General features: G+C 40.1%; 1 protein-coding gene across 2 annotated transcripts; it reads left to right on the plus strand.

Annotated features, from left to right (window-relative positions):
* The first annotated feature begins 536 nt into the window (after window positions 1-536).
* Window positions 537-24,649, plus strand: CEP70 (centrosomal protein 70). Of its 2 annotated transcripts, XM_054971164.1 has the most exons (19): window positions 537-622; window positions 2,256-2,329; window positions 2,984-3,097; window positions 4,737-4,836; window positions 6,200-6,323; window positions 6,929-7,109; window positions 7,322-7,491; window positions 11,959-12,018; window positions 12,354-12,453; window positions 13,371-13,459; window positions 13,924-13,995; window positions 14,837-14,936; window positions 15,058-15,086; window positions 16,628-16,790; window positions 18,836-18,982; window positions 19,339-19,507; window positions 21,368-21,482; window positions 23,730-23,809; window positions 24,491-24,649. In XM_054971164.1, the coding sequence occupies exons 2-19, from the start codon at window positions 2,321-2,323 to the stop codon at window positions 24,550-24,552; spliced, it is 1,884 nt and encodes a 627-aa protein (XP_054827139.1). In that variant the 5' UTR covers window positions 537-622; window positions 2,256-2,320; the 3' UTR covers window positions 24,553-24,649. The 2 variants fall into 2 exon arrangements, with proteins under 2 accessions (XP_054827139.1, XP_054827140.1); XM_054971165.1 differs by lacking the exon at window positions 15,058-15,086 and having other exon boundaries at window positions 16,617-16,790.
* The last annotated feature ends 85 nt before the right edge of the window (window positions 24,650-24,734 follow it).

The raw sequence follows: 24,734 nt of genomic DNA on the forward strand, positions 1-24,734 counted from the left end.
TATGCTCTCCCTCCAGCAAAATGTCTTGAATAGATGGTTGTTGTGGGTTTTCCGGGCTGTATTGCCGTGGTCTTGGCATTGTAGTTCCTGACGTTTCGCCAGCAGCTGTTGGTGACACTGAGAGATCTCTGTCTGTTGGTGCTACACCTCTGAAGATGCCAGCCACAGCTGCTGGCGAAACGTCAGGAACTACAATGCCAAGACCACGGCAATACAGCCCGGAAAACCCACAACAACCATCTTTCTCCGGCCGTGAAAGCCTCGACAATACGTCTTGAATAGACTTTTCAAGAATGCAATGTGAGCGCGCTCCCACAGACAACTTTGCTCAAAAGTAAATCCCACGAAGCAGAAAGGGAGAGTTTTAAATCAAAACTTTAAAACGCGATCTCGAATTCGTTTCCTTCTCTGTCGATTTCTTTTACTCCCTCCCGCCACCCCGCTCGGCGGGCGGAGCCAAGAAGCGGCCGGAGGGCGGAGATTGAAACCCAACCCTGGGGGCGGTCCGAGACCGTTTACTTCCTGCACCGGCCAACCTGAGAGTCCGCTTGTAACGGCCGTGGCCGGAGACCGCAGCGTCTTACCCGAGAGCGGGAACGGCTGCATCCTTTTAAATGACCAGGTGGGAGGCAATGCTTTTGTACCGCGCAGGGTGCGAGACAATGGGCATTAGAACGTTTGCTCAAAGAAGACAGAAGAGCGTTGTGGGGGGAGGGGCGGGCGTGGAATCCTTGCTAGAATCCGTGATCCCTGCTTAAGTGATGTTGCTTCCACGTGTTCGGAACATTGCTGTCTGGGCTCTTTTTTACACTGAAAGGTTTTTCTGCAAAGCTTTCATTAGGCGTATTAATTTAAAACCAGTGATGATGATGTTCTGTTTTCTCATATGGGTCAAAGCGATTTACGGCTTTGGAAGATTGCTTTATATTGCAATTTGGAATTAGCTGATAGCTGCAATAAAGAAATTCGGTCTTCAACGGGTGGCTGAAACAACGAAGCCATTTCAAAGTTTTTAACACTGAGTACTTGTTTGTAAAAAAGCACTCTCCTCAGCTCAGTGGTTTTGAGTAACTTGAAAACCTTTGTATGGAGGTACTAATGGAAGTACATCTCTTACAGAACTGTTCTGTTACTGTTGTACAGCCTGATTTTTGTATTTACTGGTTAGTCTCACTGAGTTAACTGATATTTTTACTTGTCTGGTGCCTGTGTTTTTGCACCAGACATTTGCAATCTGATTGATGTTTACTTGGCAGTAGGTCTCTGTAGGTAAGCGTAGACAGGACTGTAGCTTTCAGAAGTTATTTGTGTCTCTTTTGAAGTATTGACTGATGTGTGTGTGTACGGGCTGTCATGTTGTAACCGACTTATGGCTACCCCAGCAAGAGTCGTTCAGGGCAAGTGAAAAGCAGAGGTGTCATTGCCTTCCTCTGCAGAGTCTTCCTGGTGTTCACTCATCCAAGTACAGACCCTGCTTAGCTTCAGAGATCTGATGCGATCAGGCTGTACCATGCTGCCTTCCCTCCCACGATTTGACTGATGTATGATCATTTAATGTAGGAGAGAGTGAAGAGACCATGATCATACATGGTTGCTATGTAAAGTTTTACAATTGCTTTGTAGCAGCAATCTACTAGACCTAGCGCACAAGCAGATTTATTGCATGGGCTGCTTTTCACTTGGTGGGTCTTCATGCTCGGACCTGTGTTATCAGAATGGTGATGCAAAACACTTAAGTTTCTAAGTGCTTAGAATCATACAGTCCTCTTCTTCAGGTGTGCCTTGATGATATTAGGAAGGTGGCAAATGGAATTTTAAAAATAGAAATCAGGGGCCTATTGCTTGAAGATGGAACATGATTGTGTGTCTTCTGTTTTGATTTGCTGTGTGTTCAGCATAAAGCCAACTATATTCAGTAGCTTTACACATGCGTATGTATATATGTTTGAGGGAGATGAGCAATTCTGTGAAGAATCATAGATCCAGAGGAGTTAGCCGTGTTAGTCTGTAGCAAAATAGTAAAAAGTCCAGTAGCACCTTTAAGACTAACCGACTTTATTGTAGCATAAGCTACCAGACTCTTTATTATTCTGTGACGAATATAGGCTTATGATCATATACTGACTTTTGAACATTTGAGCTATTTGAAATGGAAAAGAAACCGAGAAGTATTACGATCATTATTACTGCATAATGAAAACTGATCAACGCCATAACCTTTTAAACTGATCTCCTGCTATATGTTATATTTCCAGGCTCCAGTGGAGATTGAGACGTTGTTCTCCAGTCAGCTGAACCTGCAACTCCAAAATAATTTACTATGACAGAGGTGTGTGTGTGAACCTTGCATAAATAATCAACATAAACATTAAATATACATAGAATAAGTGGGCAGTTAACAATAATACGATATTCCACATGTGTTTGGTCAGTAATAGAATCTAATTCTTTAAAATGTTGCAGGGGAAACTTAATTTTTTCCAGTTATATTACAAATAGTCAATACTCACAAACTATTATAAACCTTTTTGTAGTAAATTAGAAGCAAAAATACTACCCGTGCTTCTTGCAGTAACACAGTTATATAATTTTAATATATAACTTTTTCAGGAACAAGGAAGCCTTGTAAACTTTGTTTTTAAGTGCAACAAAAAGGGTCCCATGCATACAAATACATAAATCTGTTCCCTAATTTGTGACTATTTTCAGCTTTCTATTATTTATAAGCTGTGAAAAAAAGGTGGGAAGGACAAAGCAATGACACGGTGAATCTTTCTTTTGTAGACATTGTCAGCACATTCTTATTGAAATTTTCTCAGTCTAGAATTTTAATAGATCACAAAGTGAGTTATCAGAAGCTGGAGTTAAGCGTTCAGTCTCTTGTACCTAGTTTGATGTCATTTTATTGTACTAAGGGATCAGTTGTTACAAGAATAACATGGTCTTAATCCATAGATTTAATTCCTGTGGTTTTGGTTTTCAGAGCTCCCAGAGTTGTGTCTTGCCAGGAGACACCTTGTCAAGTTCTGTGGTGGTGAATTCTCATCCAGAAAGGCTGCCCATTGAGCCATGGAGTAAGGATCATGTAGGATATCAGGTAGCACTCTTCCCTTGAAACGATCTGTATAGAAGAGTCTGCATAGAATATGTTGAGCTTCTCTGAAACAGTTAAGCTCAGGGGCCTCTACAAGGTGTTTGGAGATAGGGAGTTACTTTAGCTGTGTTCAAATGCCATTTAAATTTGACATATGCACAAACCCCTTCCCTTTTTGCATAGAAAATCCTGGTTAGAAAGTAAGTCTGATTATTTGTGATACATAAATTCAGGTATGAGGGAGTTAGTTTCCCTGTACAAACTGGGGATATAAATCCATATCTGGTGTAGAATTTTGGCTTGTGGGGAGAGATTTCAACTCCTGTTAGCCTGTGCACCTGCCTCCATGTATCATAGGTAACAAGTTAGTTCTCTGCATGAGAAGCGAGAGGAAAGGAATGAAGCACAAGCACAGCTGTGTTGATGTGTATATTGGTTTCAAGTGACATCTGAATACATCTTTATGTTTTGGAGTTCTTGCTTTGGAGAAATAGGTAAATGTATTAATCTTATCCTAGGGATTTGTAGCAAGTTTTGATACTGGGATACATTACAGCTCTTTAGAATATAGTGAAGCAATAAAGGCTTGATTTGGGTCCACTGGCACTTTAGAGACCATCAAGATTTTTCAGGGTATAAGATTTCAAGAGTCAAAGCTCCTTTTTTCAGGTACTTTGACTCTCACAAACTTATATCCAGAAAAATCTTGGTTGTCTCTAAAGTGCCACTGGACTCAAATCCTGCTGTTCTACTGCAGACCAATAGGGCTACCTACATGAAACAGTGAAGGCTTGGTTCCGTGTTTTCTAAAAGAAAGATACTGCATAAATACAAAGTTAAGGGCAGGCCACATTTGGAAACACTGGAAATTAGAGTCAGTGGATCTGCTGCTAAGGAAGCAGTAGTGTGTAAAAATCAAGGTATGAAGGAAAAGGGCAAAGAAATACTTTCTGAAAAGATAAGCAGTCTGACAAAGAGGTAATTTTGCTTCCTGTCTGGTAGGATTTTGCTTTTTTACTTTAGTGTCCTCCTTTTTGTTTCTCTCCTTCCGTTTGTTCTGCTTGGCCACTTGAATTTTTTTTTGTTCTATATATGTCTGAGAGTGCTTGGTTTAAATATGTGAAAGGCTTGTTACAAGATTCAGAGTCTTTAATTATGAGCCACTATTAGATATGGCTGAAATAGCTAGGACAGTGTTGAAGAGAAGGAAGAGGGGGAGCCTGTGGAATTTATGCAGATCTGAAAAAAGTTATGTAATGTTTGCAACTTGTTTTCATTGATATGTTTGAATAATAAAATGAACTGTATAGAATCATTACGTTTTTCTCAGTTGTACAAAAGGGCAAGAAACCCTTTTGTGCTAATGTTATATGGAGGAATTTGAGGTAGCTTTCCTTGTTATGTGACTTGAACCAAATGGATATTAAAACTAATGTGAAATTTTTGGTTGTGGGGCTCTTATTCTGCAACTGTGACATGTTTGCTGGCATATATATTTTGACAGTCAACTAGTGGCACATTAAATAAATGGAAGGAATTTTATAAGCTTCCAGTGGAGGACTAACTAAAAATACAGTACACTATACAGCTGTATGATACTTATAGCCTTCCCCCCCCGCCCCTATTTTCACTGCAAATGTAGGAAGAGGAAGAAGAATGGGCAAATTTAAACAAGGTATTACGGCAACACGGTTTAAGACCTGTCTTCCTTGCTAAACCTGGAGGTAACAGAAATGTGTCAGGTAAGAAAAAGCTAGTTTTTTAATTAAAAAATGATGAATCGCCAAAATAGAATTGCTCAAATTCTTCATTGTGGGTCTCAATATGAATTTTCATTTCTCATAGATATACCCCTACAGGTGACCTTGGGTCAGCCACAGCTCTCTGGAGCTCTCTCAGCCCCACCCACCTCACAGGGTGTTTTGTTGTGGGGATAATAATAACATACCTTGTAAACTGCTCTGAGTGGGCATTAAGTTGTCCTGAAGGGCAGTATATAAATCGAATGTCATTATTACATTATAAAGGTGAAAAGGGAAGTGTGGCCAACATCTCTGTAATGATGCTGTAACTTATAGGTGATAACCTGGTAGATTTCTATGCATAACCTGTATTATAATATAGCACCTGTAGAAAATCAGTATGATCAAGGTGTAGCATAATACTTTTGGTAGCATGCCTTCTGCTGGCTAACACAGGTAAAAGTTTTCATAAGTTAGAACCATAGTGTATTCTGTTGAAACCAGCTGATCAAATGAACAAACTCCAAGACTATTAATAAGGGGATTAAGAAAACTTCCTGCATTGTACATTAAAACATTAAACAGTGGTATTAAACAGTGGTGCACCCACATTTGGAATACTATGTGCAGTTCTGATCACTCTACTTCAAAAATAGCTAGAAAAGTTGCAAAGAAGGGCAACCAGATTAAGCAACTGGAAACCTTCCCCTGTGAGGAAAAACTAAAGAATTTTGGGCTTTTTTGTTCAGGAAAAAAGGCAACAAAGGAGGGAGCATGATAAATGTTTATGTAGAAATGTATGGTATGGAGAAAATGGATAGAGAACATTGTCTTCCTCGTCAAATAGGAACGTGAGGAGTGTTATCCAGTGAAATCGATTGCTAGTAGAATCAGAACAAGCAAATGAAACAGTAGCACATGGATGTGGAATTCGTTTTCATCTAACATGGTGATGACGAATAGCGTGGATAGGTTTTTAAATAAAGGCTTTAAGTTCATGGAAGAATGGCAGTTTGCTTGATGGTCATATGGAACTTCCATGTTTAGAGGTTTTATGCTATTGAGTATTAGCTGCTGTATTGTGTGTGTGCATGGGTGGGGGTGGGGACAGTTATTGGCTTTTGGTGCTGCTTGTACATGTCATGGAACATCTAGTTAGCCACTGTGGGAACAGAGAGCTGGACTAGATGGATCACAGGTCTGATCCAGCAGGGCTTTTTCTTTTTTGTTTTTCTTTATGCATTGCTGTCTTTGTGTACCTCTTTCCAACCAGCTTCTTGTACTGTGAGTTGTTGTAAATAGCAATGTGTTTTAATGGGCATCTTTTCCAACTTGTGTTCTTTAAATATATGTATATATATAGATATTATTGTTATGGACAGACATTCTTCACAAGCCATACGGCATGCATTGAGAACACTGGTGGAAGAGACAGAGCGTCAACGGAAAATTGTCCGTGGCCTCATAGAAGATAATCGTCAGCTTAGGTAAAAAAGTTGCAAAAAATTATGTGCCATCCTATTACATCAGAACAGAACGTTCTGAAAATTAAAGTGGTGGGTGGAAGGAAGCTATCTTTATGCTTGCTCCTTTCTAATCATAGACCTTGTCTCTTGCCAGATTCCCATTTTATAATACTAGCCATGAGCCAGAGGCTGGCCTTATTGAAAGCAACAGAATGTTAGGCTAGATAACTATGATCTGATCCTCACAGCAGTACTTATGTTGCCATGAGCCTTGTTTGTGGCTCCTGTGTGTGATGTGGCAGGGCTAGAGTGTTCTCTTGCTTTGTTATGGCATTTTGGGAGCTGTCGCACTCTTTTCACTGCCTCAAAGGAGTGATTGGTCGAGATGCCTATGTCCCAGAAGACCAGGCGTGCCTTGTTGTTCTCTGGGCAAGGAATACAAGTCTAGCTAGCTTTGCCTGAGGGATAAGACTCCCTGAATATGACCAAACCAGATTGATGCTTTGCTCAGGATAATGTTCATGAACGGCAACCAGACCAGTAGGAAGCATTGCCTGTTGTGATTAACTTCACAGTGTGTTAGTGGCTTGCTTTGATTGAAGGAACACCTCCCTTTAAAAAAACAGAGATGAAATACGCTTGGAGCGAAGTCGAGCTTCTCGCCAGGAACAACGAGCCAACGATCTAGACATCATTGTGGAGAATATCAAATCCAAAATACGGCAGTTGGAAGATGAGTCCATCGCTAAAGTGTGCCAGCAGCAGAACCAAGCCAAAGAGCTTCAGAAAGATCAGCAATCTTCACAGGTATTTGCAGAGAAAATTGATGCAGCGATATGCTGTAAAAGGATTATGATAAATTTTAAATGTAACTGTAAGAGAAGCTAAGCTATCTGTCCTCATACACTCCCATACTTCCTTCTAGAAAATAGTTGGAAGCCCATGAGATTGAAGGAGTGCATTGATTACCCTGGCCTGCCTTCTCTTTTCTTAACTGACTTGCTTTATATGACCTGTAGGCAAAATATCGTCGACAGGCGGAGAAGTTGCAAGAACAAGAAGAGACTATTGCCCGTTTGCAGAAGGAACTTTGTAAGATGGGCATAGAAGAGCAGCACCGTATTGCTACACAGAAAAAAATGTTCCGTCAGTTTTGCAAACAGGCTCCAAGAACTCATTTGGATCAGCAGTAAGTACTTGTGCGTAATTTTTTAGAGGTTTACTCTTGGGCGGTGGAAGTTCTGTGCACATCTTGGATTCAGCAAACTTGCAAATTTTCAATTGTAGTACTGAGTAGGTTTAAGCATTGCTTAACAATTTAAGCCTTCCTGGGTAACATCCGATATTGTAATTTTGGGTTGTTGTATTTAAAACATTTATAAGCCCACTGTTCTCCCTGAAATCTGTAGCAGTGTGACTTGGTCCCACTGCTGTTGTTATTCTGTGCTGCTCTGAGAACCTATGCAGCTGCTGACCACATGATCTGGCTATAACAAAGTGTTAAACACAGAGAGCCCAAGCTCAAGGAAGTACAACAAGGGTGTGAAAATATATACACCTTACGTTTGTATCAAAATCAAAGTTTTTTTTCTTTTATATACAAATCCTTAATAGAAGTAATTCAATATATCAAATACTTATATACATAAGTCCCCAACAGACAGTACATGTGAAGCTACTTATATACAAAACATATTCCATTCATACATTGAGAATGCCAAAAACCAGAACCAATACATTCATAGCTCTCTATCAGGTCGTAAACGCCATTAGTCTCCCAAGATGTGGGGGAGAACTCCGACGTTAATTCCAAACAGCTGGCAACGAGCTCGGCCAGCCTCATATAATTCTGCTTGTTTCAGGGGTTCTTACGGCCAATATTTCTACAATAAATCACAATAAGTCACAGTAATTTTTACTCCTGGGCATTTCTCATCCAAACAAACTATCATGAACAATAAATTACTTACAGTCTTCTGCAGCCAAAAATATACACAGGTATTCAAACATATTCAAACCTCCGTCTACAAATTTGTCAATATCAGTGGGGTGAAGTTTCTCCCATTCGGACCACTTATATACTTCTCATCTTACTCGTTCCCAAGGTTAAAGGGAACCATCCAACTACTCCATTATTTCCATAATCAACCACAATTTCATCATTTAATATCATAAATAAATAAATAACATCCTGGATTTAAAATGTTCATTCATTACAAGTACCTATATTGAAAAATACAATTCATAATACCCTGTCACATGAACAGCTATACATCACATAACATCCAGATGAAATTTATTGCACATAAGGTGAAAAGTATTGCACATGAGGTGGGATATCAAACCTTCACAAGAAGGCTGAAAAATCAATTTCGTTGTTGAGACCGTTAGGGGTTAGGGTTCTTAATCTGAAAATCCATCTGGCTTCAGTCTGCAATAAAACCTTATTTGTATAACCTGTCTGTTTAATTACTTCTAATACTGAGAATTGTAATTCTTTCTCATTTTTATGATGACATTCAAAATGTTGGGTCAGAGGTGCTTTCCTGCTCTGGGTTCTAATTTTAGAAAGATGTTCCTGTATTCGTAAACAGATGGGCCGGGAAGTGCTACCCACGTATATTAAAGATAACTGAGATAATAAAAAAGAATTGACACATTATACAGGATGTCCCAGGGTGTAGCAATGTTCCACAAATTGGATACAGAAGGACTAAGTGCCTGAAGGATCTGTTAGTACATTCCGATTTGAAATTACCAGCTGGAGTGAATAAGTTACCACTGGGGCATTTCCCCTGTGGACACTGTAATGTCTGTTCTTTGAGCATTGACCTTAAGGAATTAAGACACCCCTGCACAGTACTCTAGGGATTTTTCGACCTGTGCTACTGCAAATGTAGTGTATCTCATTATATGCATGGAGGGCAAGAAGAAACGTCAGATATAGAGGAGGAGAGGGGAGGGAGGAGTAGATGCAAACAGCTGCTTCTGATATGGAGATCAGTTTTCTTCTGTTAAGGAAATCAGTTACTTCTGATAATGAGATAACCATTCATAGTCCCTATTCAGTCCCAGCCTAACTGAGTCAAATTTGCATATGAATTCCAATTCAGCAGCCTCCCGTTGGATTTTGTTTTTGAAAGGTGTCTGTTGAACCACAGCAACCTTTAAGTCTTTGGTGGAATGTCCTGGTAGATTGAAGTGTTGACGTTTCCATTTCTAATGTCAGATTTGTGTCCATTTATTCTTTTGCGTAGAGGTTGGCTGGTTTGTCTAATGTACAGAGCAGAAGGACATTGTTGGCACATGAGGGCATATATCAGATTGGAGGATGAGCAGCTGTAAGAGCCAGAGAAAGTGTAGTTGATGCCATTGGGTCCTGTAATTGTATTCCCTGGGTAGATATAGGGGCAGAGCTGGCATCTGGGTCTGTTGCAGGGCCTGGTACCTGTGCTGGTGACTCTGCTGGCCGATTCATGATTGTAAGTGAGAAGTCGTTTAAGATTGGAGGGCTGTCTGTAGGCAAGGAGAGGTCTTCCACCCAGGGCTTCTGAGAGAGAGGTATCATTTTCCAGGATGGGTTGTAGCTCACTGATGATTCTCGAAAGCTTATGCTACAATAAAGTTGGTTAGTCTTAAAGGTGCTACTGGACTCTTTTTGATTTTGCTACTACAGACTAACACGGCTAACTCCTCTGCATTATATGCACGTGCACTTTAAATAAATAAATAAATAAATAAATAAATAAAAATAAGCCAGGAAATGGCCTTGATCTGTGAAAGGGAGCGCCTTCTCAGTTTACAGGATCTTGTTGGGGACTAGGGAATTTGGCTTGATGTATGCCTGAGGGTAGCATTCCATTCCACCCGCCCCCAGCCTTTTCTTTCTCTATTTAGTAGACTTATTAATACTATTTAATAATACTATTTAGGATTGAGATTAGAATTTATGATTTTTCAGATTGATGTTTTTCATAAGTTTTTTTTTTTACAATAATTTTGAATAATAGTAAAATAGCTTAGAAAATGGTAGTTGGCCCAGTATTTGCATGTAGCAGCCAAGCATAAAGGAATATTGGCTGAATAGCCCAGGAGACTGATAGTGATGAACAGGATGCTGACTAGTTTACACCTGTGCAGAATTTGATGTCGCCTCTATTCATGAGCAACAGTAAGATCAGGTTGTACATACATTGAGACAAACTTGAACTTCTTCTTTAAATACCCCTTAAAGATTTAATTAAGAATACTCAGAATTAATAGAGAAGTGTGGAAATGGCACACCTTGCACACTGAATAGCAACAAAAGGGAGAAAATAATCTTATTTCTAGACCATGTAGAAACATGGTCATGGTTGTTAATTTTGGAGTGAATACAGCAACCATTGCAGTGTTTCCAAATCTTTGGCTTTGGACTTCTAGGTGGTGTATGCTGTGAATTAAACTGCTTCTCATATCCAGCTGAATAGTTGAATAGTTTGAGACAATCCTGGGGAAAGTAGTGCTGATAAACTAGTAAGCTCTTTTAGATGTTTGGCATGAACTATATATTCAGCTCAGCCCAAATCCCTCAAAGGAGCCTGAGTCTGTAAAGCCCCCCTGAAGGGGGAGAAGAATTGGGCTTGGAGACAGTGCACCTTTTGGCATACTGGGCTTGATCTCTAGTGGCCGTTGCATGGGAGGGAAGAGGTTGCCATGAATAGACATGGGCACGAACCACAAAACCCCCCGAACTGTGCGATTCGTGGCATTTTCACAAACCAGAAACCACGAACTCCCACGAACTGGGGCAAGTTCACGACCCAGTTCGTGGTTCATGGTTCATTGGGTTTAAATGCCCCTTTCCGGCCGCTTAGCAGCGGCAGGGAAAGGGGCATTTAAACCCCTGATCAGCTGCTTGTCAGGGAGATCCCCGACAAACAGCTGGGGGGCTGTTTAATGGCCACTCTGAGCAGCGGGGAAATGGCCACTTAAACTGCAGGTGGGGCTTGGCTAGCCAGCCGGGAACTCCTGGCCGGGCAGCCAAGCCCCACTGTTTAAATGATCAGCTGCTTGTCAGGGATCTCCCTGACAAGCAGCTGATCCGTGGGTTTAAATGCCCCTTTCCTTGCTGCTCAGAGCGGCAGGGAAAGAGGCATTGCTATTTTCAAATGAACCAGTAGACCAGTTCATGGAAATTCATGGAAACAAGCTTCCACACACCACTGGTTCGCAAACCACAAACTGGGCTGGTTCGTGGGGTTTTTTGGTTCGTATTCAGGTTTGTGCCCATCTCTAGCCATGAGTTCTCTCCCATGCTCCCCAGTTTTGTGGATTCTCAGTTGGCTTATTACAATTAGTTCAGTATAAAGAAGACAAATGAGAGAGTGGTTGCTGTAGGAAGTAACATAACTGTACTTACTATTCGGAAATAAAATCATTACAAGTGCATAAGTAGGATTCACAAGAGACCATTTGAAATAATCCAACGCCAATATTGTGTGTTGGATGTATAAAATGAAATGCATTCAAGATTCTCCCTGGATACAAGGTACAATTAACTGTATGGGTGGTTTAATATTTCGGTGTGCGTATGAACACATTTATCCATTGTTTTGGTGCTTATAATTTATATTGGGTGTGCTGATGTGCTTAATACTTCTACCTTTCTCTCTAGGATTTTTAGTCTAATTGACTACTATGAATCTCAGATCAACCAAATGAAGAAAGAACTAAGGTAGGAAAATGGAGCAATGTAAAATCAGTAGTGCTGTTGTGGTGATGAGTTGGAACCTGCTGCTCGAGTTCTTCTACCAGTGATGCTTTTCTCTGCTGCGAGGAGCCTTCTACTGATGCAAGAGGCTTTCTTACTAGCAGAAAAGAATTGGGCAGGGGGCTTTATGCCAGAAAAAAGCACTGCTGTAAGCAGAACAGATATGCAGGCAGCAGCCCTCTTGTCTCTGAGATACTAATGTCCTGCTAAAGGCATGATGGTGTGGATCTAACTCTGTTTAGTTTCATGCTTTTTCGTTTTTTTATTGGAGAGATGTTTTAACTTTGTTTCATTCATAGGAAATATAAGAAGGAGACGGATCATACACAAGGAGGAGGAAAAGACAAGGATGAATTCTTGAAAACAGATGCTACTGCTAATTACAGAGCTTTGCTCATGGTGAGAAACTAGTATGTAGTCATGAGTCCAGATCTGGAGATGGCAGCCAATTCATAGAGAGGTGGTTATTTGCTCCCTCCAACATTCAAAAACAGGCTTTTTTAGAGTTCAGGAGTGGCTCCACAGGTTGCTGTCCTGTTCTGTTCATCATGTGTTTGGTGCGGGGGGAGAGAAAAAATTTATGACTTCATTTTTCCTTATGTCTACAATACTACTATTGGATGGGCTTTCATAGGTGCAGAGGGGAAGGGGGCATCTGCCCCAATCTTCTACCCAGCTGGGGAGGGAAACCATATTCTATGTATGATATCAAGGTGGTTTCCTTCAGCTCACCATTTGTTCATCTGGGAAGTATATGACAGATTCTGTGTACTCAAGATCCTTTGCCTTCCCACACTGGGTAGAAGAGAGACAGTTTTTCTGGAAGGCTTGATTTTTGAAGACATGAAAGCTGGGCTTTTACAGAAATGAGAGTCCTTGTGAACCTCTGATGCTCTCTAGTAACCTATCAATGGGTGGACTATTTTTTGTCACCACTTAAATATCTCCATCTTTGATGTGTTAGTGCTACAAGCATCAAGGTATTTCTTCTTCAGCCCCATGGGTATTATTTGAACATTATGAGACTTCACTCTTGAGAAAGGACTGGATGTGTCCATTTATCAAATTGATTTTGTAACTTAGGAAGGTGGTGATATGTTTGAATTTCCATCTGTGGTTTCACATTCTCAGATTGCTTTGTTCAGGTCACAGTTCACCTGTTGATTCTCTGAGTAAGATGCTGTAAACTGCTCCCTTCTCTCAGTGTAGCATGTTCACTAATAGTCTATTTAGAGTTGTTGTGAGGGCCATAGAGAGAAGGTTTGAAACTGTTATGAATACTGTTATGAATTACCTATTTATAATCATCTTTGAAGTCTTTCCAGAATCAGATAATTGAGACACGGGCCCGAAATGAACAGTTGTTACATGAAAATACAAATCTCAAGAAAGAGGTGGAAATCAAGTGAGTTTGTTTACTGCCTTTTCTGGGTGCTCGAAGTAGTTTACAATAAAACAAGCATATTATCTTTCCCCCCTTTCCAATACTATTTCCCATTGTTGAGGGAATGTGTAAGCCTCTCCACCCAGGACAGGATATCTTTTATGGCCTAAGGACCAAGCAGAAAAAATGCCAGGTGCTGCTCTGCCTCTGATGGTAGAATGGATGGTGCTTGGATGGTGGCTGTCCAGCTCCTTTTCTAGGACAAATGGCCTTTAATGTCCTGAGGGCCATGCATGGAGGCTGTAACAATATTTTGTGAAATGAGAGAATTGAGCACAAATAACGTTTACCAACAATGTGGAGGTATTTCAAATCTGCAGATATTTGGCTTATCATACATGCTAAATATTTACTTAGAAAAGAAGTGGCATCTTCTGTTTATTTTCCGGTTTCTCAGATGCTGAAAATACTTTTTTAACTTTTAGACCAACCGAGCAAGAATTAAAATTTTACAAACATCAAGTGAAGAAGCTGGAAAAAACACTGAAGAACCTCAAGTAACTATGCCTTTTTTAAATATCAAAAAATTATGTCTGTTTTTGAAGATCTACACAGGCAAAGTAGGGATCATTTATTTAGATTTATTCTGAAGACTACTAGTCTACCTGTTTCCAAAGTAGAGAATAGAAATCTTAAGTATGCCCTTAATGGTGGGATATGGGAGAAGAGAAGTGTGTGTTTGGGGAGGGCAGGCCTAGTGGGTATTGTATTATGCCTTGGTACTGTTCCCAGGTATTGCAGATAGTTGTGCCTGTGCAGCCTCAACCTTCTATGCAAAGTGGCAGGAAACAGGAGCTGAAAGGAGGAGGTTGGATCTCCTTCTCGCCCTTCTTGTCTTAATCATTTTTAATCTATACTTCTGCACATCACTGATCTAGAAAATATAAGATTGGCTGAGTTCAAGTGATTACTTAGTACTCAAATTATGCAGTGCTGGTATGAGCAGCCGGCTTGGTGAGTCATCTCCCAAGGCCCATGGCCTGGCAGAGAGTCCATCAGTGACCAAAGATGTTTGGTCTGTTTGCTTCCACTAGGAATGGGGAACTACCCCCATGCTTGGAGATTGATTGCTCTCTTATTTTATGCTATGAGAAAGAAGGAACAGAGCATAACTCTTTAATGCTTCTTTTAGCCTGACAATCACTCAAGAGACTTATAGGAATATGGAAGAGTTGTACTCATACCATGTCCTGGAGAAAAAAATTAGTGTTGTACATCCTGCTTAGCGTCCCCTCAACTCCTTGGTCAGATACCCCTCTGGATCCAGTGTACAAATAAGACTTGAGTTGAAATTATTTTTTATTTATGGTATAATTGGCGGGGTTGTCTACCATGTAGGTCACGTGACAGTGATGAAGAAAATCTGATAGAAAATAAAGACTTTAAAAGTACTACAGGAGGAGAACAGCTGCAGGAAACCTGTAGAAGATACTTCCAGGTAGGCAGATAGTGATTGAGTTTAAAGTGAAAAATATGCAGTGATATTATTCCCTTAAATTAAAATTGAAAATACATGATTTTTTTGAAAAATAGGTAATCCTTTGTCCCTTTTCTTTCAGCATGCAGTAAGAAATTTATGGCATTCATTGTATCTTCTGCCCTTATGGGTTACAATATTCACATCTGGCAAAGAAATAATATTCTCAGGGTTCACAATACTCTTCATTCTGGCTGACGCATGAAAACTTCTAACTGTTAAATACCTATGCAGTATTTCCTGTGCTGCTGCTCCAAAAACATATAGTGACACTTTGGGTAGCAGAGCATACAAGATGGTTGCTCAGTTATCATGAACAAACAGTTTATTCATGACTGATATGACCCTTCTTAAATGCCAGCCTCACATACTCCTACAGTGCAATCCTAAGCAAAGTTACTCCAGTCTAAGCCCATTGAAATCAATGATCTTAGACTGGAGTAATTCTGCTTAGGACTGCACCGCTAGAGTGTCAGATGCCAAGACCAAAGTCTTGCAGCATTAAACCATGGTTAAGAATTTATTTATTTTTATTTATTTATTCAATTTATATACCGCCCATCCCAGGGGCTCTGGGCGGTGAACAGTTAAAATTGATAAAAACAAAAACTAAAATCAATATACAAATAATAAAACAAATTAACAAGGTGCAGTGGTGGGGAGAATTCCAGTTACTGGGAAAGAAACAAACTGTGGTTAGTGAAGGTACATGCATTGAGAGGGCTCAAATTGAAGTAAAAGATTGGCTATGGTGGTGATGCACAAGCCTGGCAATTAACCAGATTTGTGTCTATCACACACATACAAATCCTGGTTTGTTCACTGTATCTGAACTGAGTAAGAAATTGGACAGCAGAGATATGTAGTATAAAAGTTTGCATTATAAAATGCCTATCTTTGAACATCGGTCCTTTAGGGAGAGACCCTGCATTGCAATGAGTATCCAATATATTATTCAGGTATGAACAATTACGCTTATGTCTGTTCTATATACCATGATTTGAAGATCAGTTAGAGTGGCTGTTTTTGCAGTTGACATAGGAAGAAAGGAAAGGAAGCTGACAACACTGGTTTATATGTGAAAGTCCATCGCAGCAGTGCCCTGTATCTGATCTAGCTAAAGTTAAGCACTTGTAAATCTTGTTGATTTCAGTAGGAGCTCTTTAATTAGCATCTAGTAAAATTAATGGGATGTAAAAGTATTTAAGTCAGGCTGGGTTATGCCTTCTGCTTACTAAAACTCAAAGCTCTACAAGACAGAGTGAGTTGTTTTTTTAAAAAACACAGTACATTAAAGAATGTAGTCGTTTTATTTAGTGAAAGATAGTGCACAATTTTTAGGCTCTCGAAAGTGCATGTTTCATTGAAGAAAATACTGTGGTATGCTAAAGCTTCAATTACATGGATCTGATCGGCAAGTGTCATTTGAGCTTTTTTGGATGTCTGCAGAAGTGAATAGGTGACGTTTGTCAGAATGTTGTGTGTGTGTGTGTGTGTGTGTGTGTGTGTGTGTGTGTGTGTGTGTGTGTGTGTGTAAGAGATGTGCTGTCAAGTCATTTCTTACTTATGTGACCCTATGAATCAACAACCTATAAAATGTCTTATGTCAGAACGTTACCTTCAGAAAATATTTCTTAACAGCTGTTGTCCAGCATTGACTCTGTTATAAGAAGCCCAAGAAGAGCTCCTCTGGTGATATATAAACAGAGTAAAGGGTTGCCCCGAAGTGGCCTCAAAGAGGACGATCGGGATTGTGGATTTGAGCACCTCCTTCCTACTGTTGAAATGTGGGCTGACCAGTTAATGGCGCTAAAGGTATTGCCTGTCTTCACTTACAGTCTGTCTTTTGCCACTGACCAGGCCTCATTCTTCAGAGGTCTGATGAGTATTTTCCAGAGATGAAAGTACACAGTTTAAACAGCTTGAAGGTAAAGGCCCTTGAAGTAGTAGCTAAGAAAACAACTGTTGAAGGCGTTTAATCACTGATATAGTGATATATAGGCTTTCATCTCTCCTCAAGTAAAAATACACAGCAAAAGTTTCTTTCTGGCAAATCAAGAAATTTTTGGTAAATACAAATTTTCACACCCATCTACCCTACACTTTAGCCATTTTCTTAAGATGTAAGTGGGTGAGAAAGTGACCATATAGGAGAGGGTGAGAGCAAGAGAGCTCCATCCCCAATTTATTCATTGTAATGAATTTATACAGTCTATACTGTAATGGATGTATAGAGTATAAGTGTTTAAACTTATTTACTGTATTCATATACCTCTTTTCCTTGTTGTTCAAATTAGTTTATAGAACAGACAAACCGATTAAAAATAATTCAGAAAATGGCACATTAATGCAATTGGAACCAAATCAGGGAACAGCCTTCTCCCATGCAAATAATACAGCCTTACTTTGCTGTCAGAATTGATCAAGAGAACTGGCAGCCTGTTCCATAAGGATGGGGCCACTAAAAGAACATTCTTGCCTTGGCAGTTGCAGATCTCACTTCCTTTCAGGGGAAAGATGAGAGAAACTTCTTGTGAGAATCTTAACGTCTGTTCATGTTCACAGGGAGAGAGATGGTCAGTCCATTAGGTATGTGGGTATGTAAAGGGTCAAAGCCAGCACCTTGAATTGGATCTGGAAGCAAACATTGTCAGTGCTGTGGTTGTAGTGCTATCATCATATGCATGGCCTGGCTAACATACAGCGTGGTGTGTTTTGGGCTGATGACTGCTTCCGAGTAGTCCTCAGGGGCACCTCCACAAGTAAACCTTAATATGTGTATGATGATCTCCTTAAGAGTTCCTTGTCATGTGAGAAGCGCTTCTAATGGCTACAGTGTACAGTGCATCCCAGCAAAAGACCTTAAATTGGGCAGAGATGGCTGCTGCAATCTTGCTTACACGCTACCTTCTAAATCAGGGCTCCCCAACCTTTTTAAGCTTGTAGGCACCTTTGGAATTCAGACACAGGGTGGTGAGTGCAACTACAAAATGGCTGCCACAGGAGGCAGAGCCAATCATGTTGGGGATTCTTGTTCTAAATTATTGCCTTCAGACTGTCTGAAAAGGGTAGTGGGCTCTGAATTTCTCCCTTTGATTGTCAGTAAACTGATAGTGTTATTTCTGTGCAACTTTAACAAAATGTTTGAATACTATTTTGGAAATACCTAATTAGTTAAAAATTCTTTTTTTTTTTTTTTGCTTTTACTGTTAAGAATTCTATGCAGTTGTCCTAACAATTAAACATTGCCAACACAAAAATAATTTAAATACAAATTATCTGAATGAGAATAAATTTAAAAACCAGAGCCATAAAACATACATGTTCTTTAAACCTGGGGTGCAGAGCATGTGTTCCAGAGGCAACATGCGGGGGAAGGCCTCTATGCCCTGTTATTTGCCATCCATAATAACTGGTTGGCCACAGCGTGAGGCAGGATTCTGGACTAGATGGACCACTGTTCTTATCCAGCAGGGCTCTTCTTATGTTCTTTTCCAATGGAGACCCCTCTTAAACATGTCAATGCATTGGATGTAGGGAGCTGCTTTTACAGCAGAGAAACTATTTTGGTGCAGATTTCTGCTATAAATATTAACCTCCTCCCTCTTTTTCACTTTGAAGTAGAGCTGGCTGAGGCCTCGCCTAAATTGGCACCTCTTGCCTGGAGCCTGAGATGGCTGGTGCTGCGAATTAATAGGACCACTGCTGGGCCAACAATTTACACGGCTGCCTGGATGTACCATAAGAGTATCATCTGTGTTGTTCAAAGGGAGCCACTTAAAATGCAAGCATTGCTATTTCTAGGCTAAGCATATGAATTAAAAGGGGATCTATTTTGTCTCTTATTTTGTTCTTCCAAGAACGTACACAAGTCCTTGAAAAAGTTACTGCTGCAACTAGTGCCTTGGCATACAGTCACGGTGCAGGATGACAATGAACATATTAGAGTCGAAAGCCTTCAATTCCTAGTGGATGCAGTGTCTGAAGAAGTAGAAAATAAAGAAAAGGTAATCTTCAAAAGCTGTTCCTCTAAACTCTCAGTTTGAAATGTATTTATTTTACATGTATCAGTAAAGATTGTAGTGTTTTGATCCAGTACAAGGATTCAAATGGGATGCTGGCAAAATTCCATTTTAATAGATTATCTTGGTTCTCAGTCTCCTTCATTTCAAAGGATAGCTTTGGCTGTGTTTGCTTAAACCTATCTGTTTAGTCTGTTTTTAAAACCGACCTTCAGACCAACATTTATCTGTGGGAGATTCCTACATTTTAGACTAAATAAGATACCTCCACAGTGTTTCTTTATTAATTATATCTGGGTTGAAATTTCTCTCCATTTCTATCCCTTGCTGACATTCTACAGAACTCTCAAGTGCCTTCTCTTCAGACCTTGTATGCGATTGTCTCTCACTTTCAAAAACTGTTTGATGTGAATTCGTTGAAAGGAGTTTATCCTCGAATGAATGAAGTTTACACAAAGCTTGGAGAAATGACCAATGCAATGAGAAACCTTCATGACCTTTTAGAACTAGGTATGGTATTGCATACTAATACTATCACCCCACAGTAACATAATCCATAATCCATTCTCCCTCATCTCTGTTCAAAAACAGTACAGGATAAACTAGACCTTGCTTATAAGAAGCTGGTCTCTGACTTTTGAAAATATAATAATTGGAGACATATCACAGGGTCCTTCGTTGCAGCATCTATAACACATTTTGCATGGGGATCTCAGCAGTCTCCAAACCAAGGTCCATTCCTTTACCAGTGGTGTATGCTCCCTGGCTGTTCACTGCCCCTTCAACTGAGTAGTGTTTAGAAAGAAGTAGAGGGAGTGGAATGATGCCATTGACTGCAGCATAAAACGTTTGCACTAACCAGCATTAGCTCTTGGCATTTTATGTACTTAGTCTGCAGCATTCTGCAACTAAGGGACATACTTGATTGAATGTCAAAGGAAACTTTCATATCCTTTGGCTTGTAAAAGAAACTATTAATGTTTCGTATGAATGCTATATTGTTTGTTATGTTTTCTTGTGCTTTTTTAGACAGTGTGGCCTTTTGCCTAAAGGAAAGTTTGCTCCTATTTCCAGGGCATTTAGCTTGAGGCATGTCACTTAAAATGGAATTCTTTAGGCTTCCAAAGGGTTTTGTGCTTCTGCTTCATTGACTTCCTTGGTTCGTCTTTGCACTTTGCCACACCAAGTTTGATTTTATATATCACTTCTGACTGGTTGTTTCAAAGCGGTGTCAGAAACTGAACTCCTATGAGAAGTACCAAAAACTAAACAGAGACCCACATTGCGGTTCTGTAGAACTGTGGTTTAGCTGTAAGGCTTGGCTCCCTTTTTGGAGTGAAAGGAGGGGAAATTTCCATGAGAGTCCTGGGAGCCTGCACTGTGATGTCATAGCATTTCAGGTAACATGCACTATGAAATTACTGTTTTGAATAAGAGATGCAAGAGGAGTTTGTGACAGCAGGTGACTTCCATATGGTGATGATTCTTGAGTTTTCTTATTGCTGAAGCAACTGCTGATTGGATTCCACATGGCGTATTCCCCTTTTTCAAGGTCTTTTCAAATCAGTAAATGCTGAATCACTGTAGCATAATGCTATATATCAATATGTCAATTACTGACTTACAAAAAAAAATCCCATCAAAAGTCCCCTAGTGGCATGGAGGAGAAGAATGGCTGCCACAGGGGCCAATGTGGGAGGGACCAGCATTGCTCAGACTTCCCTGAGCACATGGCACTCTCTCCAGTTTTGCTGCTGACTGTTCCAAAAATATCATAGTAAAGCAGGTTTAGGAATGATTACAGGGAAGCCGGGAAAAGTTGAAAGGTGTACAAGAACACCATGACACTGTGTAGAAGCAGGGCAGCGGGGAAACCTGCTTCTCAGCCGATCAAAGCTGGACAAAATGCCTAGTGGGGAATTTACTGAGGTTGTTTGTTTCTTCTAAGATACTGATGATGGGTAGGAAAAACTTGATGCTTCTTGAGCTGTTTAATATAGAAACTGGGTAGGATTTAGTGATAATCGTTAGATGAGATACAGGTTGATCCAGTTCTTGGAAGTATCAAAATTTATTAGTAAGAGCTTTCGGTTTGGGAGATGGTGATAAATGCAGTCTTTTAGAGTAGCAAGACATATTGTGTAGCTGTAGTTGTCTGATGTGAAGATGGTATGTAATCTCATGAAGGTGGGATAAGTCTGGCTTATATATTTTTAAAGCAACATCTGTTAACAAAACAAGGCAATGTGTTTTTATCTGGTGTTTTTATCTGGTTAATAAGAACTATTATGACTTGCAATGCAGTATTAGCCACAGCATTGTTAATGTAACCAGTCCTATTCTGGAAACTTAATCTGATACTCTTCCTAGATGGCTCAACCTCACCCAGTGTCCTGGTGAATACGGTTGGAAAACTATGCAGTATACTTAATAAGAATGTGACCTGGCAGGTGGAGCAGCTCCTGGGAACACAAGATATCCAAAGGTATGCATAATTAGCAGTAACCCTTGAATGATTCAGGTAAACTCATTCTACGATGGCATTATCTGACCCTCAGAAGTCAACTGTACCTCCTGTTCCAGTTGGACTAAATTTAGAAGAAATAAACACAAATCCAGACTGTAGTAACTTTTCTGCCTTATACAGAGCCGCAAGGCTTTTTGTACAAGATCCACTTGTGTGATAAATGCTCTCTGGTAGCTGAGCAGGTTTATTAGGATGTTGCTAAGCTACTGCTGGAATAATATCTGACTCTCCATGGACAACATGATAGGTCCACAAGGGCTATTGAACTAATGCTGTAGTATCTGATCCTACTGCTGGAAATGGTGTTTAGGATTTAAAGATTGCACCAGCTCCTGAGCATATAGTGTAGCTGCAGTGGCATGTGGGCCAGCCCTGTGTCAGTGGAGAACAGTATGCAGGTTTGTCCTGCTTTATGCTGTTTTAAGTGTAGCTTCATCACATTTCTGTATCTGTACCTCCAGGCTTACCTCGAGCACTGCCTAAGGCCAGACCTCAGGTTTTAGAAAACACTTTCCAAAAAAAGTTACAATTGAACTGTCAAAGACATGCTGTTCAGTAGGAAACTACAGAACTCTTCACTTGTGGAAATTAACCTCAGTCTCTCTTCTGTTGGCTTAAAGAATAGAAGGCAATATTAATGTCCAGTTAAAACTGTATATAAACTCAAGTCAGCCACTTTCTTCTGTAGCTGCTGTGGCATACTGTTGTAACTTAAAAACTGTAGCTTTTTTTTGGTATCTTAAATTTTCCAAATGTGGGTTAGGAAATGAGCAAAAGCCTGCCCCCCATCCCACAAATAGAACAGGCATATATACATCTGCAGAACCGCCTCTCACCTTATGTTTCCTGGAGGACGCTCCATTCAATGGACAAACATCTTCTGGTGGTCCCCAGCCCCAAGTAGGTTCACCTTGCCTTGACCAGGACCAGGGCGTTTTCAGTCCTGTCTCCCACCTGGTGGAACTCTCTGTCTTTGCAGACCAGGGCCCAGCTGAAACTGCTATCCTTCTGCCAGGCTGTAAGACAGAGATGTTCCACCAGGCAAAATTTGTGGTTGAGGTGGGCAGGCCGTGGAACTGGCCTTCTGCCATGGAGGGGGGCGCGGGGTCATGGTTCTGCTAACATCTAGCAGTTGGCTGCCCAGTCCCATGGATTGTTATTGTTGGGTCGAGCAATGTGTGCGCCACTGCCTTTCAGAAATTGTATTCTTGGTTTTACTAATGTTTTATCTGGTTTTAAATTATTATGTTTATATTATGTTATATATGTTGAACTCCACTCTGAGCCTATTTGCAGGGTAGGGGATTAGAAATGCAATAAATAAACAAACAAACAAATCCTTCTTCAGGTAGACTTTAGTAAACATGTCCCTTCTGAGGAAGGTGTAATTCCCATTGGCACTAGTCAGTTCTAAACTGCTTGTAATACACAGTAGTGTGAAAGTAAATAATACTGAAATCTTCTACAGTTGCTAGATGTACTCAATATGTCTAGGGATGGAGGCTTGTAGGACCGTAGTGATCCACTGTACATGTGATAGTCCCCCTACCATCACATGTAGAGTGGATCACTACTCTATAGCTCTAACTGCTGTTTTATGTGCTTAAAACAAGGGTAGATGTGCGCTGTATTACTTGACATGGATCACATAGCCTTCGTATCTGCCATTTGTTCTCTTTAAAGGCTAAGTGTATACTAACACACTACAGTGACACAGCAGAGAAGTATGTATCTTCAAATGTTAAAATCTGGTACTTTTAACGGTGAGGTAATTCAGTTATACCACTTGTCACTGCCAGAATCAGTGAATACATGCGGCCTCACTGTAGTGATGGCAGAAGCAATGGGTGCATTTACAATGGGGAAGGAGCACATTCCCTTGTAGCCATAAAATAATGGCACACACATGCTGAAGAAGGTATTTAAAAGGTTGTCACTTAGGAGAGGGAAAGGAGCTGTTCCTGTTGGCAACAGAGAATAAGACTCAAAACAACATTGGAGGGAATGTACTGGCTGGACATTAGGAAAAATGTCATGTTGCGAGTAATTCATCAGTGGAATTGTCTGCCTTTTCTATATAGAAAGGATTCTCCTTAAGGAGCAGCTTAAAATTTGGCAGCCTAAGATGTATAGCAGAGCCCAGTGGGCTTGTCTGAAAAGAAAACTTCCAAGGAATGAATGTTTGGTTTAATTGCTTCTCTTCAGCATTATCAACAGATTAGAAGAACATGATGACTTTTTCCCAGCATTTCAAACTCTTATTGAAGACTTGCTGTGTGTTCTAGGTAAGTGATTTTCTCTGCCTACACATTCCAGAAGTACTCTGGTTTCAGATCACTGGCTACTTTCCCCTAGTAGTCAGGGAGGAAGCTCTCCTTTTTACCCAAGAACAACCAAGCTGCTTAATTTTCCTATTTGAAGTCCAGTGGTTTGTAGTTACTGTTTTTAGCCTAGGAATGTGGAAGCAGAGAAATTAACTGCATTTTTTAAAATTCCAGGGCCACCTTATGCCTTATTCAAAATTATTACCTTATTCAGATGGACAAGATTTAATTGCCTTTATTATTTGTGTCCTGTTGCCTTCAGAGTCAGGCTGCGTCCATGTATCTAATATTCTCACAGCAACCCTGGAAGAAAGACCGGCTTGCTCAAGGCTATTCAGTACATTTCATAGCTGATGGTTAAATTAAGTGTATTTACATTGTCAGCTAAAAAAAAAAAGGAAGCAATACTCTTAATACAGCAGTTCAGCTCTTGTTAGCAGAGATGTAGTGTGCCAGCCTTGTCAGCAAGGACCTCTGCTTCACTCTTAACTCAGCTGTAGCACCATCTCAGGGTATACAACTGTAATTAAATGCTTAATGGGTAGAACTCTATCCCTTGCAGTTATACACCAGAAATTTAGAAGCAGCTGAGAACTTGACTATGAAGGATGTAACTTACACTACTCCTCTTTCTTTCTCTAGAGGTCAGAAATCTAACTGATATATTACCCGCTGTGCAGAAGCTAAAATTGAAAACCCAATAAAACTGTATAAAACTGTGTATAGAATGAATGCATTAAATGTTTATTTTCTTGTGTATAGTTCTGGAATATCTTAATGTAGTCTTGTTTTATTTGAAATAAACAATACCTAAGGGAAAACATATTTAAAAGCAAATAATGTTTACTTAATTAGGTAGAGAGTATTATCCATCTGATAACATTAA

Source organism: Eublepharis macularius, chromosome 2 (assembly GCF_028583425.1).
Source record: "Eublepharis macularius isolate TG4126 chromosome 2, MPM_Emac_v1.0, whole genome shotgun sequence".
In the NCBI taxonomy this organism is placed as follows: Eukaryota; Metazoa; Chordata; class Lepidosauria; order Squamata; family Eublepharidae; genus Eublepharis; species Eublepharis macularius.